We start from the raw sequence: 15,540 nt of genomic DNA, 5'->3' as shown, positions 1-15,540 counted from the left end.
TTAAAAGGAAAATTGCCTGAATGCAAAGGCGAGGATCCGATGTTCCCTGCTGCCTCCCTGCAGCACAGAGGCGCAGTCAGCTGCATCGCTGTAACAGCCCACTGAGCAACATGATTAGCGCTCCCATTGCTCTTCCACCACACTTGAGGCTCCAGTCTCCCATGTTCAGCCTATATTCATGCAGATAAATCAGTGGAGACTCTTTCTAAGCACACAGAAATGTTTCCAGCACTTTTAGGGGGAAATATAGAACTTTAACAAGAAAGAAAAATGGTGCAAACAAGTTTTGCTTTTCCAAAAAGAAATCGACTGTGTAGCGCTTAACCGACCTGTCTATATCCCAGATCGGCGATGCACTGAAAGCATTTGGCAAAATATGAAATGAAAAATACAACAAAGGAGGGCGTGAACTATTTAATAGACTTAGTCTCAGGAGATCCAATATGGCTATAAAAACTACAGCAATTGCTCTCAGTTTTCAGAGGCTTAATGCCTGCATCTGAGTTTAAAAAACAAAACAAAACAAAACTCTAATCTAATCTGTCATATATTTGTACATTTCTATACTGATTTGAAAGAATTGGGATTACCATATAGCTCTTTATAAACATCTCCATACTCACCATAATCTGGTTTGACATGAGATTAACACATTAAGTGCAGCAGTGCGCATCATGACTGATTGTTTGCTTAAGCTTTTGTCTAAATAGCTATCGGGGGCGGGGGATTTAAGGCTATAACTATGCCATTTTGACATAGTTCTCATTCTGGCATATAAATGAACAGTCGGAATAATGAGGAGTCATTTCCACGGAGCCCGTTAGATGGCACTGTGGAGTCCCCGCGGTCCCACAGAAATAGTTGAATGGAATCCCAGTGTGATCTGGCACAGTGGTGGGAGGGGAGCGCAGCACACAAGTCCTGGAGGAGGTTTGAGCCAAGAACACTGTGCTGCCCGACTTTTCATCGACATTCGTCCGTCTGTCCGAGCCGCAAAGCTGAGCCAAACGTTCGCGGTGCGTAATTACGCACGGATACGACAGTTCCGCGGTGTTCTTGGCTGTGGAAACCCCGCGGACAAAGAAGGGCAGGCGGGCTGGAGTGCAACTGACTTGAGCGGAGAGGAGTACTGTTGGAGGGGAAACTGGAGGAATCTGGAGTCGGAAGTGATTTGTCTTTTTTTTTTCTTCAGAAATGTAACTTACGTCCAGGATTTTAGGAAAGGAAAAATCTTTTTGGCGAGAGGGAAATTAGGAGTGGATTTAACCTCCAAAATAACATCTAAATCCTCGGAGCATGGGGTAAGTTGTGGTTTTGTGTCTGAAATCTTTTCTCTTCAAGTGTTAATTTAAAAAAAGAAAAAAGAAAAGCTGAATGTGAACTTTGTGACGAAGCAGCTTCGTTTCTGACGTTGTGGGTTTTTGATTCCGTTGGACGGCATGTTGTACAAGCTTTTGGAGCAATTCTACCGTTAGTTCACATGTGACAGTCTGCTGTTTTCTTTGTTTACATCCCGGTAGCTGCCGAGAGAGAAAGGAGTCTTTAATTTGAAACGCAGATCCCAACTTATTTTGATCAAAACTCTATTTTTTGACCGCTGTGCCAACGAAGATAATCGTATTACGTGTAACCGTCTGGCTGTCACGCTGGCGGTTTGTTTAAAAGTAATGGTAATTTTTTATGATGACGCACACGGAGGTCATTTAAATGCTCCAACTGCTGAGACTTCCTCTACTCTGTTCCTCCTCACTGAAGAGAGAGTCTGCAGGCTGATTCTGTTGCAGGGGATCCTGGGTGGCTTTTATTGGGATGCTGTTGGTGTCATGCTGCGCTCAATCTCATTAACTCTGTCAGTGTGTTTTCGTGTGTTCAATTATACGTGCAGGTCTCCAGCTAGGCTTCAGATACACCTGAACCCTCTTCCCACTACCATAGTCCAAGCTGTTAGCTTCCAACCTCTGGGAGACTTCTATGGCGCTTTAAGATGCTCCTTAAATGAATGCAAAGCACGAGAGCATCATCTTTTATCTTTAATGTGATTTCACTGATGCGCCACGATAAGCTGGCACCCGCAGGAGGATCCGATTTCACTGCATTATTGCATTATTGTGGTTTTACATTCTATTTATTTGCAGTCTAAACTACTTAATGTAATCGTTCTCAGTGCACAGTAATGCAACAGTGCCGATATTTACCCGTTTACTGCTCAGATTAGACCCCGTTTCCTAAAATGTCATCTAAAATACATTTCAAGAACATTTATTTTCTTGCCAGCAAAATATTTGGCTTGGAAATGCCTCAGGGTCGAGCTTGAAGAGGTGTCTGGAGAGAGGAGAGGGACTTTTGGGCATATCTGCTTAAAGTGCTGCCCTGTGACCCCGGATCCAGATAGTCAGAAGAAGATGGATAGAAAATATGTGATAATGGAAAAGACTAGAAATCTGCACTGTAAGACAACTGTCATCCAGGAAACTCGGATTTGAACAGTTTTTCATTGAGCTTAATATTTTCTTTTATTTATTTGGTTGGATTCAGGGCCAAAATTGAGTTGGTCAGGTTAACATTTATGTGGCGGGGCATAGTCTGAGGACGCACCTGAGCGGCACCTTTTCTTTTTTTGTTCACAATTACGATTAAAAAAAAAAAAAAGTAAACTGGCCAACAACAAGTAGCTATACATACCTGAAATTCCAGTATGAATTGTAATATTTCACTTGTGTTAGTGCACGTGATTGGAGTACTTTTACAAAGTGATTGCAAACTGCTGTAAAGCACCTACGCATTCAATTCTTAGGTTTCAAGACTCGAGGTTTCAAAGTCATGGAAATATTTGTGGTTTCAGGGCTTTGAAACCACAAATGTTTCTTTTGCTGTCGTGTTTTCCATGTGTGAGATGAAGAGGGTGCACTGGAATGTGTTACTGTCAATAAAAGTCAGATTAGGAACTAAATACCCAACCCCAGTCAGCGTGGCGTTGTGCCACAGTGTCAACGCTAAAAGCTTAAAGTAGACTGTATCCACTCTGTTGATGCCAGCGGGGAAATGGTCCTCTGACAGTAACAAACAAGCAAACATCTGCTCCGATGGCCTGTGTTTGATGCATTTTCACTGTCAAAGCTTAAGCCAGGCATCAACTCTGCTTCATCCCTCTGAGCAGCAGAGAGGCAGCAGGATTCAGTCACCTGAGCCAAATGGCGAAAAAGAAAAAAGAAAGCTAGATTTAGTCACTGGGCCACCGTGTACTCTCAAACAGGAGTCTGCAGAACTCATAATATCCAGAGACAGCCTGCAGCTCTTCTGCACACTTGACAGATGGAGCAGAGTCTTGATTAAGAGTCGCTTCAGGTCCATAAACCAAATGAATTTTCACACAGGTGCTTTCAAGCTGTGCTGCTTGTCTTGGAGTTCTTGTTCTTATCCTCTGACATGGGTAGCCTGGAAATAGATGGAGATGCAGTCTTGATATAATGAACACCTTCTAGCTTGAGGTAACAGGCTGCAGATTTAGACAGGGTGAAGTTTATGATCAGTTTCTATTAATTCAACATCAATGCTCGGTAACAGCAATACATTAAAATGGTTCAGAAAATCTGCATTTTCGGGCAGCATTTGGAGGAGCCTAATGAATGGGTTTATTGTGTGTTAATGACACGAGAACTATGTATAAGTACTATTTTTAAATGGAGCTGTGGTCTTAAGTGTAAGTCTTTTTCATGTGTGTTTTTAAGCAGGTCTAACCTAAATGAAATTCTTTGGTTTTACCACATTTATGATCCTTAAAGTGTTTTGTGCAGGATATGATCATGTTCTCTTGGTACTGTTAATAAGTACAACAACCTCCCCAGTTCCAAATAATTGTAACACTTTTACTCTTCCATGGAAAATATTAGCTCATTTTGAATTTATTGGCAGCAAAACATCTCATAAACGTTGAATCAGGGCAACAAAATGCTGGAAAAGTGTTACTGAAAGGAAACAACATTTTGCCATAATGTTATTTGGCAACAGGTCTGCATTTAATGAAAAAATATGAAGACTTTTAAATGTCTCCTCATTTACAGTACATAATATCATTCAAAAATATTCAGTGTCTGGAGAAATCGCTGTGCACAAGGGACTAGGCTGAAAATCAATACAGGGCGCCCATGATCTTCTGTCCCTCATGCAGCATTGCATTAAAAACATATATGATTCTTTCATGGAAATCGCTGCATGGGTTCAGCAACACTTCCAGAAATCACTGTCTACATGCACAAATGCAAGTTAAAGGTCTACGATGCAAAGAAGAGGCATATGTCAACATAATCCAGAAATGCTGCCATTTTCTCTGGGCAAAGCTCATTGAAAGTGGACAGAGGAAAACTGGAAAAATGTTCTGTGGTCAGACAAATCAAAATTTTAAATTCTTCTGGGAAAACATGGACACTGTTCTGGATTTAAGAGGAGAAGGACCATCCGGCTTGTTATCAACACTCATCACTACATCAGTGCCTGCGGAATTGGCAGCATGTGCATCTGGAAAAGCATCAAATAATGCTGAAAAGTGTACATGTAATATAATGCTCCCATCCACATGTCTTTCTCAAGGAAGGCCTTGCATATTTCATTAAGACAATACTAAACGACACACTGCATCTATTACAGCATTGCTTTATAGTAGAAGTCTGAGCTGCCTGCAGTAGAGACCAAATTTCATCAACTGAGAACAATTAGAGCATCTTGAAACCAAAAATACAAAAAAGAAGACACTTTGAGAAGTCCTGTATCAGACAAGAATGGGACAACATTCCTCTCCTAAAAGTCCAGCAACTGGTGTCCTCAGTTCCTAGACATTTACAGGCTGTTGTTAAAAGAAGAGGGCATGCTACACAGTGGTAAACATGGCCCTGTCCCAACTTATTGACGTGTCGCTGCCATCAAATTTAAAATGAGCTAATATTTTTCCTGAAATAGTAAAATGTCTGTTGTGAATAAAACATGGGTTTATGAGATCTGCGGATCACGGTATTCTGCTTTCACTGACATTTTACACAACGTCCCAACCTCTTGATGTGGACCCCCTGAAGCAGTGGCTGGTAAGATCAACAGGTTTTATGCTTCACCTTATAACTTGAACTATCTCCTTCTTGTTCTGCTGCAGAGGAGTTGTCTGCCAGCTGTAAAATGTACCCGCTACACCGAGAGAGGTACAAACACACCGCTGTCTCTGTGTTGTTGCTCTGTCTGATAGGGATGGGTGATACCTCCTACCAATTAATGCTGAGCTTTAGGTCACTGTGTGTACCTTTCACTCAGCAGAAGCTGCTTAATTACAAACGCCTGGGGTATTCAAAGCGTATAAGTTTGGTATCTATTAATATTATTTGGTTTAAAAAAAAAAAAGTGTAAAAAGTAGCTCAGTATGAATATAGGGACGCTTGTAAAATTTAAAGTAGAGCAGCTATTAATGGAAATGTCACCATTACATCATGAAATTGTGAATTTTTACAGTTAGGTTCTTTTTTTGATTCTCCAAAATAAGACATCAGGTATTAATACATTGGGGATCAATTCTCCCATCCCTGCTTCATTAAATATTTATTTGCCTTTGAACAAAATCCACCCTCATCTCATCCTCCCCATCGTGTTAATCCTCTGCTCGGTATCTGTGGAAACTGTAACAAGCTGTAAGATGTGATTCGCAGAGTGGAGGTTTCATGCTTGTCGTGATGTGCAAATGTTGTCAGCATGTTGTGCTGCCCTCGCTGTCATCACCTGGTGTCCCTTTTATCACGCTGTCGTCCTGTCACACACTTTGTCGCAGCTCAGCTGTTCCATGCGCTGCTGGATTGTTTTGCAAGTGCATCGTGTTGTACGAGCTCTTGGCATGTTTTGCATGTTAAGCCTCGGTGTTTAAAATAACTACAAATGTTAAAACAAAAAATGTTGTGGTGTAAAAATATACTGTGTATATTCTTGACTCAAGTTAAACTCATTGTTTTTTTTGCTCTGTTTTTTTTTGGGGGGGGGGGTTGTGTGAAACACTTTCTTTGAGCAATTTAGCGCTTGTAGCTTAAAAGATGGAGTTTCACATTTAAGATAAGATAAGATAACCTTTATTAGTCCCTCGTGTGGGAAATTTGTTTTTACTGTATTTTTCAGCATTCCTCATTCACAGAAGCCTGTTGTTGGTTGGCTGAACACAACTCTGCCCGCTCAGTGAATACAGTCAGTATAAAAGGCCTCAGGCACATGAAAGCTTCACTGACAAATAATGGACTCTTAAAAGAAACAAAAGTTGAGTCCTCTCTTCTCTTCTAGGCCTTGACAATCAGTTGTATGTTTAAATCATAAAAATAATGAAGTGCTGGTGTCAGCTTCATTGTTTTTTTCTTCTTTTTAACTGTTAGTTGAGTAAAGCAAACTCTGATTTTTTTTTTTTAGCTTGTGGGATTTTATTGTTTTAGTGTTTTGTGAAATTGATAAAGCAGTTAGGTGCAGCAGGTCTGGATTTAGCTAGCTCATGAAGACAATTTCAATACATGTATCATGCTTCTTTATCCTTTTATACACACAGAAATGTGGAGCCATCTACATTTGTTGTTTAAGGTGGCGATAACTGCTGTAATTAATGTAAGATGGATATAGCCAGCATACATGAACATATAGTTTGATGAGGATGGAGCTGATCAGCTAGCTAACTAACTAGCTAGAGCTAGGTCAATGCTAGCTAACTAGCTGGATTAGGAATGTGCATCCTTTTATTCACTGCAATGACATTTGTGATGCTAGATGTGCCAAGTGAAAAACAGGCTTCCAAGAAAACAGCCACTGGCTGGAAAAACTAAACAGTAGACTCTTTGGAGGAGTGGCCAGTTAATTTCTCAAAATTCCGCATAAGAAGGAGTTTTTTTTTTTTTTGTTCAAACACTGAATGAGTAAAGGATTGAGAAACCGAGGTAACTTCATGGTCATACAATAGTGATTTGTCAATCATAAGGGAGCCTCCAGCTAAAACACACCAACGTTTTATTGCCTATTTTAATTTTGGAAAAGCAGTTGTGAAGATGCTAATCACAATTCGGTGCACACCAAAACATTCACACCGAGACCCCTTTGGAAGAGATGGTTTTGGTCTGGGTCCAAGAGAACTACAAAGCAGTTTCTTTAAGATGACTTCCATCAGCTACCAGAGCTATTTCTATTTCCATATCTGGCCAATAAGTGGACTGAATGTGACACATTAGAGTTTTCTCTGTGTGGACCAGAGGAAATGAACCTGTGAAGACTTAAAATTAGCCAATGAGAAAGCTTAGTGAGAATGCAGATTTAAGGTATTTCTGAATTTGCTTCACTTTCGAGACACCCTCCATGCTACATCCATCGTATATATACAGTCTGTGGAAATAACAAAGTGCATCAAAGCTGTTTCCTGTAGGCAACTGAAGCTAGCTGTTGTCATGCTTCCTGTTGTTATGAGAAGCTAAGGTCCCGGCTATCAGTTTCTCATCTAAAAATTGAAGCTTTTACATAAATGCACATTAGAGGATTGGAGTTTGTTGTTGTCTGAATTCATGGTTATACAGCACGTGGCAGAGTATGATTATGATTAATGATGATTAATTACTGTAGAGTCATAGGAAAGGATTAAGATATTTCAGACCAATATAAGCTCATTTACTGTTGAAATATTTTGTAACGTCACAGAGCAGCCTCCATGTGCATTGTACAGGGTGTCTACACTTTGAACATGTTCAGTTTACCCTCAGCATAATGATAGTAAAGTGGATTGTCTGTATCCTCGCTCTGGTCAAGGACAAAACCAGCTGCTCTGTGGGGAGAATAACCTCTTAAATGCTGTTCTTGAGACATGCATAATTGAATTAATAACCAGTCATCTTGACTCACTTCTATTCATCTTACCTCGTTTTGCTGTCTTGAAAGTACATAAAAGTGAAACGATGGGGGGGAAAAAATCAGCTCTTTCATGCCCTGAATACAGAAAATACTCTGGCTTTGTGTCACCTACACAAATCGTGACAACAGTCAGCCTCCTGCAAGAGGAGCTGACCTTCACATAAGTGCAGTGCTGCTGTTTAGCAGAGCTGGAGTTCACGTTAGGGCGTTTTTCCAGTTAAAGTGAAATCAGTGAACCGTGGAGCTGCTTGATGAGTTGTTCAACTTCTTCTAATCAAAGAAAATCTGAAGTGACAACCATAAACCTCCAAAGCTTTCCTTACTTTGTGCCAGAGTTGGAAATTTGGACAGATATGGGGACTTGTTTTGCAGCTACAATATGAGCTGGTGTTTCACTTAGCTGTGCTATTTTGGTATGTAGTTGTAGCGTGTCATGTTGCCCGGACATGCCAGGCACTTTCGCTGGCTCAGGAAAGGTGGACGCGGGGCTACTGGCTCTCAGAGGTCGGAGGAAGCAGACCCTTTAAAGGAGAAGTACTGTCAGAAGAACAAAGAGAAGCAAAAACATTTTCCTGTTTTGGTAATCCCGACGCTCCCAGAGGGTGCAAAGCCACAGCAGGCTGCCTGTTGTTTGTTGTCTTAATTCACAGATGGTGAACAGTGATGCTCAGTTGATGTGCTCATTTAGAGTGAATTTAACCCTTTTCAGATGGATGCAGAAATTAGGACAAATCCATGTTTGTGGGTCAAAACCTCACTCATCAGCAGCCACTAGCATCCCCCACCTCTCTGCTGTTTTAGGACCCCTAAAGCAGAAGCCTTTGGAAACACTGCTGACCCATTTTCATTTTCTGCACAGCCTGAAACTGAAACTTTGAGATACTTCCCGATCGTGTCTGATCAGTCACTACTTATCCTTCCTTTATGCGCTATGCTTCTACCCCATAACTGTTTTGTGGAAGGAAAAAAAGACATCTCTGGCTTGGCTAGCAGTATTGAATTTAAAATCAAACGCAGGTGTCGGCGACCTTGTGTTGTGATAATTGTGCAGGGAAATTCTGCATTCTTTCATGACAATCCTGCCTAAATGCACAGGAGGTACACTCGGTCTACTTGAATGGTGCATTTTCAGGCAGACGGACATGAATGGTATGAATGTGAAACACTCTTCTGGAAAGAGGTCTTTTGCATCAAGATTCTGTTTTAAAATGAAAATGTATTCATGTGGACATGGCCTTAGACCATCTGCAGTCTTTGCAATCACATCTCCTGCAGTAGCAAAGCTGACAGCATTTTTTAAAATTCACACACAGTGTTTTTTCAGTCTTTTGAAATATTTTCTCTCCCACATGAATCAGGGTACATTTCCACAAATCGAAGGTCCTTGCTCTAAAATCTGTAAAGCCACTTGAGGCACATTTGGGATTTTTTTTTTTCAATACTGGGCTTTATAAATGAAACTGACTTGATGTTGGGCACATGGTGCTCTAATACATCAGACTGGAGAAGGTGAAGTCATCCAGCTGACTGATCTGTAGGCGAACTCTGACAAACACAGGGTTTGTGAGAATAGGTAAATTCAATTCAATTCAATTCAATTCAATTTTATTTATATAGCGCCAAATCACAACAAAAGTCGCCTCAAGGCGCTTCAAAAGTAAAGTGGACTTGACTATAAAACTGGGTTCATTTATATTCTGATTATAGGAAAACTACTCTCACAGGACACTGTTAGGTACACATGTTGAATGGCTCATTAATTCAACCGTCTATCCAGCCAGTCACATGGTAGCAACTCGGTGCATATATGCACATAGACCTGCTGAAGTTCAAACCGAACAAAAGGATGATGATTTAAGTGACTTTGAATGTGACATATTTGTTTTTTCCAGACAGGCAGGTCTGAGTAGTTCAGATGTGCTGGGAGTTTCCCACGCCAGATTTTAGAGGATGGTCTGAAAACGGGTAGAAATATCAAAGGAGTGTTAGGAATGTAACTGTAACCACTGTAACAAAATGTATCAAACCTCTGCAGCAGCAGAAGACCACGTCAGCTAAGAACAGGAAACTGAGGCTACAGTGCACATGGGCTCATCAAAAACAGAGGACTGGATAACATAAGACTAGAAAAACTTGAGTTTAGTTTGAGTTTTCTACTGTGGCAGATAATAGAGTCAGAGTTTGGTGTAAATAACGATCCATCCTGCCTTGTTTCAGTGGTTCAGGCTGGTGATGTTATGGTGTGGCATCATTTAGCCATCACAGCCTACCAGAGTATCATTGCTGACCATGTTCATCATTTTCTGACCACGCTGTATCCATCTTCTGATGGCTGCTTCCAGATCTCAATCCAATAGAGCGCCTTTGGGATGGCGTGGATATCTATCCACGCATGAATGTCATGTCAACATGGGGTAAAACCTTTGAGGAATATAATCTATATTACAAAAAATGCAGGCAATCTTCAAAGCGAAATGAGGTTCAACACTATGAATGTGTACCTATTGAAGTGGCCAATGAGTATACACCACTTTCCAAATTATTATGCAAATTGTGTTTAAGTTTCATAAAGATTAAATAAGTTGTTTTTCAATTAAACCCATGGATGGAATTGTGTCTCAGGACTCTTTGTATCACTGAAATCAATCTCGGACACCTATGATCAATATTTGCCAGGTGAGCCCGATTAAAGGAAAAACTACTAAAGAAGGATCTTCCACATTATTAAGCAGACCACCATTTTCAAGCAATATAGGAAGGAAAAATTATCTCTCTGCTGCTGAAAAGCGTGAAATAGTTGAATGCCTTGGCCACGTAATGAAAACCTTAAATATTTCACGAAAATTTTAGCGTGATCACCATAATGTTAAGAGATTTGTGGCTGAGTCAGAGCACACATGTGTTTGTGCAGATAAAGGCACAATGATGAAGGTTTCTGCCAGACAAATACATCAGATTAAGAGAGCAGCTGCTAAAAGGCCATTACAAAGCAGCAAACAAATATTTGAAGCTGCTGGTGCCTCTGGAGCCCTGCGAACAACAAGGTGTAGGATCCTCCAGAGACTTGCAGTTGTGCATAAACCTTCTATTCGGCCACCCCTAACCAATGCTCACAAGCAGAAACAGCTGCAGTGGGCCCAGAACGACATGAAGACTAATTTTCAAACAGTCTTGTTAACTGATGAGTGCAGTGCAACCCTGGATGGTCCAGATGGATGCAGTGGTGGATGGTTGGTGGACGGCCACCATGTCCCAACAAGGCTGCGTCGTCAGCAAGGAGGTGGTGGAGTCATGTTTTGAGCCGGAATCATGGGGAGAAAGCTGGTCGGCCCCTTTAGGGTCCCTGAAGGTGTGAAAATGTCCTCTGCAAAGTATGTGTAGTTTCTGACCAACCACTTTCTTCCATGGTAGAAAGAGAAGAACTGTGCCTTCTGCAACACAACCATCTTCATGCAAGACAATGCACCATCTCATGCTACAAGGAACACCTCTACATCATTGGCTGCTATCGGCATAACAGAAGAGGAACTCATGGTGTGGTCCCCATTCTTCCCTGACTTCAATCCTATTGGGAACCTTTGGAGCATCCTCAAGCAAAAAACTATGAGGGTGGGAGGCAGTTCACATCCAAACAACAGCTCTGGGAGGCTATTCTGACATCCTGCAAAGACATTCAAGTAGAAACTTTCCAAAAACTTACAAGTTCCATGGATGCAAGAATTGTAAAACTGCTATCAAATAAGGGCTCCTATGTTAATATGTAACTTGAACTGTTAAGATGTTTTTGATTGAAATAGCTTTTGATTTCAGTGAAATTGATCTACAGGGTGGTCCATTTATATGGATACACCATAATAAAATGGGAATGGTTGGTGATATTAAAGTCCTGTTTGTGGCACATTAGTATATGTGAGGGGGCAAACTCATCAAGATGGGTGGTGACCATGGTGGCCATTTAGAAGTCGGCCATCTTGGATACAACTTTTGTTTTTTCAATAGGAAGAGGGCCATGTGACACATCAAACTTATTGGTAATGTCACAAGAAAAACAATGGTGTGCTTGGTTTCAACGTAACTTTATTCTTTCATGAGTTATTTACACGTTTCTGACCACGTATAAAATGTGTTCAATGTGCTGCCCATTGTGTTGAATTGTCAATGCAACCCTCTTCTCCCACTCTTCACACACTGATAGCAACACCGCAGGAGAAATGCCAGCACAGGCATCCAATATCCGTAGTTTCAGGTGCTGCACATCTCGTATCTGCACACCATAGACAATTGCCTTCAGATGACCCCAAAGATAAAAGTCTAAGGGGGTCAGATCGGGAGACCTTGGGGGCCATTCAACTGGCCCACGACGACCAATCCAGTTTCCAGGAAACTGTTCATCTAGGATTGCTCGGACCTGGCATCTATAATGTGGTGGTGCACCATCTTGCTGGAAGAACTCCGGGAATGTGCCAGCTTCTGTGCACAAAGAGGGAAACACATCATCATGTAGCAATTTCAAATATCCAGTGGCCTTGAGGTTTCCATTGATGAAGAATGGACCCACTATCGTTGTACCCCATATACCACACCAAACCATCACTTTTGTTGTTCCAACAATCTTGGAGGGATCCACCCAATGTGGGTTAGTGTCAGACCAATAGCGGTGGTTTTGTTTGTTAACTCCACCATTCACATAAAAGTTTGCCTCATCACTGAACAAAATCTTCTGTGTGAACTGAGGGTCCTGTTCCAATTTTTGTTTTGCCCATTCTGCAAATTCTGTGCGCCGCTCTGGGTCATCCTCATTGAGATGCTGCAGTAGCTGGAGTTTGTAAGGGTGCCATTTGTGAGTAGCTAATATCCGCCGAAGGGATGTTCGACTAATGCCACTCTCCAGTGACATGCGGCGAGTGCTACGCTGTGGGCTCCTGCTGAATGAAGCTAGGACAGCCACTGATGTTTCTTCATTAGTGACAGTTTTCTTGTGTCCACATTTTGGCAAATCCAACACTGAACCAGTTTCACGAAACTTAGCAAGCAGTTTGCTAACTGTAGCATGGGAGATGGGTGGTCTCGTAGTGTGTCTTGCATTGAAATCTGCTGCAATGACCCGGTTCCTGCGTTCACCAGATATCAACACAATTTCGATCCGCTCCTCACGTTTTAACCTCTTCGATATGTCAATGGCTGTGAACAAAGAGAAACTTGTAAATAACTCATGAAAGAATAAAGTTACGTTGAAACCAAGCACACCATTGTTTTTCTTGTGACATTACCAATAAGTTTGATGTGTCACATGGCCCTCTTCCTATTGAAAAAACTAAAGTTGTATCCAAGATGGCCGACTTCTAAATGGCCACCATGGTCACCACCCATCTTGAGGAGTTTGCCCCCTCACATATACTAATGTGCCACAAACAGGACTTTAATATCACTCAACCGTTCCCATTTTATTACGGTGTATACATATAAATGGCCCACCCTGTACTAATGCTGCAAATTCAACAAATGACCATTTTCAATTCTCTACAACCTATAAAATCTTTTGAAACTCTGTGTGCATAATAAATTGGAACAGTACTTTTTAAGTTTTTTATTTTTGAAAAACATACTGTTTTCATTGGGAGTTTTGTTCAGTAACATTTGAATTATACTCTATTGGTCGATGACTCGAAAATTATGCCGACTGTCATTTGAATCGACTATTTAGGAAAAACAGAGAAAAATATCATTTACATAATAATTTGGATTATTACTTACATAATTTGGATGTAAGTAAGTAATAATTTTCCATGAATGATTGATACAGCACTCTGTGTGGTGCAATGCATGACACTGTACTTCTGTTTTTTTTTTCTTGCGGAGTTAGCACAAGAGGGAAACGGCTACTCACAGCGGTCATTAGTATTCATAACAAACTTTCTCTTCCTCTTAGGAGTGAATATGTCTTTAAAAGCTTCCCATAGTCATAAATTATATTCTCCTTTCTTAAAACTTTGCCACCTTGGCTGGGGTAAATGTTACTAAAACATAACTTTTTTTCATTTTTAAAAATCAAAGCCTTTACTTAACTAACAAATTCAAATGTGTTTTTTAAGGTCTACTGGTCTTGGTGTATCAAAAAACTTTGGAGTTCTGTGTACCTTGTTTGTTTCATAGTGTGAGTTCTTGTATACTTGCAGAATGTGGTGTGGGATAGTCTTTTTTTTTTTTTTTTTGCCTGTCCCATTTGGTTCTTTAGCCGTCAGAATTGTTGTCTGAAGACCAACAAGGATACCCAATGGATTTATTTTGCCAAATGGATCATCATGGCATTGCCGTATTGGTCCATTTGATCGATCTTTGTTTTTATTATTTATTTTATTTTATTTTCAGTTGTTACAGACGGGACAGACATGAGTGAGGGATAGGAAAGGGAGAAAGAAAGAGGAAGGAAAAGAAAAACAGAAGGGGAGAGGGACAGTGAGAAAGGGGGAAAAAAAAAAAAAATCTCCTGGATCACCTGTTGGGAGAAAAAGAATAGAAAACAAGCAAAAAAAAAACAAAGCAACATACTAAACACAACATCATCGCATTAATCTAGCTAAGTGTAAACAGCAGTAAATATTAAACATTGAATGTTGTTGTGCAGCACGCAGGACAGACAGCGCACAATGTGCTTTGAAGTAGCAGCCAAGAAAGGTGTGATTTAAGTCTACGAACAGTGAACACCCGTGTGCACACCTGTGTGGATCAGCGCGCTTGTATTCAAATGGTGTGGGATAGTCTTGCCGAAATATCCAAGACCTTCTTTGAGAAATGTTCGGCATTAACAGGGCTTCTACAGATCTCACAGTCGCTGCCATCACAGACTCTCGCTTGTAAACTGTTTGCATGACGGTCCATGCTTCTGTGTTAATCTAGTTCGTTTTTCAGCTGTTTACAGCAAGGAGTGTTTGTTCTACACAATGTGTAAATGCTCCTTTTTTGACCCTTTCTTAACCTCCTGTTCTTCTCCGCCTCTACTGGACCTCCTGCAAGCTTTCACCTCTTTGCCTTTTCAGATTTGAACACTGGCTTTTAAGCACAACCAATACGATTTCTGGCAGTGACTTCATCAGCTTTCCACTTCCCTCAGGCTATTTACAGCCCATACAGCTTAAAGGCTTCATTATTGGCAGTTAGAGGAGTATTTTCTCAATGGGCGACTGGTCATGTTTGACTGCAGGGCCAAACAGGAGGGTGCAGCTCCTGTTTAACAGATCAGAGATCTGGTGGTGGTGAATGGGTACTGAGGTTAAGAAGAGAGATGAAGAAAGCAGCGAGAGAGGATTAGAAAGTGATGACTTGGGGTGAAGCTCACACAGCAAAGCCATAGAGTGTGTGTGTGTGTGTGTGTGTGTGTGTGTGTGTGTGTGTGTGTGTGTGTGTGTGTGTGTGTGTGTGTGTGTGTGTGTGTGTGTGTGTGTGTGTGTGTGTGTGTGTGTGTGTGGTGGGGCAGATCAAGACTGAATAAGAAATGCTTTTTAAAAAGTCTAAGCTAAAGTCCACAGTTATAAGTTTATGCACAAAGAAGATATCAGGATGAAAGTATTTCAATGTTTCTAGCATGATATACAGTAAGTTTACCAAGTGCACGAAGGATCTCTGGTTGACTTTATGCAAACTTTG

The 15,540-nt window shown here is 41.0% G+C and overlaps 1 protein-coding gene across 1 annotated transcript in view; it reads left to right on the top strand.

The window, feature by feature from the left end:
- The first annotated feature begins 879 nt into the window (after window positions 1-879).
- homer3b (homer scaffold protein 3b) overlaps window positions 880-15,540 on the top strand; it is a 52,445-nt gene continuing 37,784 nt past the window's right edge. Inside the window, exons 1-2 of the mRNA XM_084954403.1 lie at window positions 880-1,301; window positions 5,141-5,186. Coding sequence (XP_084810529.1) covers window positions 5,164-5,186 — 23 coding nt within the window. The 5' untranslated portion in view covers window positions 880-1,301; window positions 5,141-5,163. The remainder of the gene's footprint in view (window positions 1,302-5,140; window positions 5,187-15,540) is intronic.

This window comes from Perissodus microlepis, chromosome 15 (genome assembly GCF_051167445.1).
Source record: "Perissodus microlepis isolate ML-2025 ecotype Zambia chromosome 15, ASM5116744v1, whole genome shotgun sequence".
NCBI lineage: Eukaryota > Metazoa > Chordata > Actinopteri > Cichliformes > Cichlidae > Perissodus > Perissodus microlepis.
This window is presented reverse-complemented; position numbering and strand designations above follow the sequence as displayed.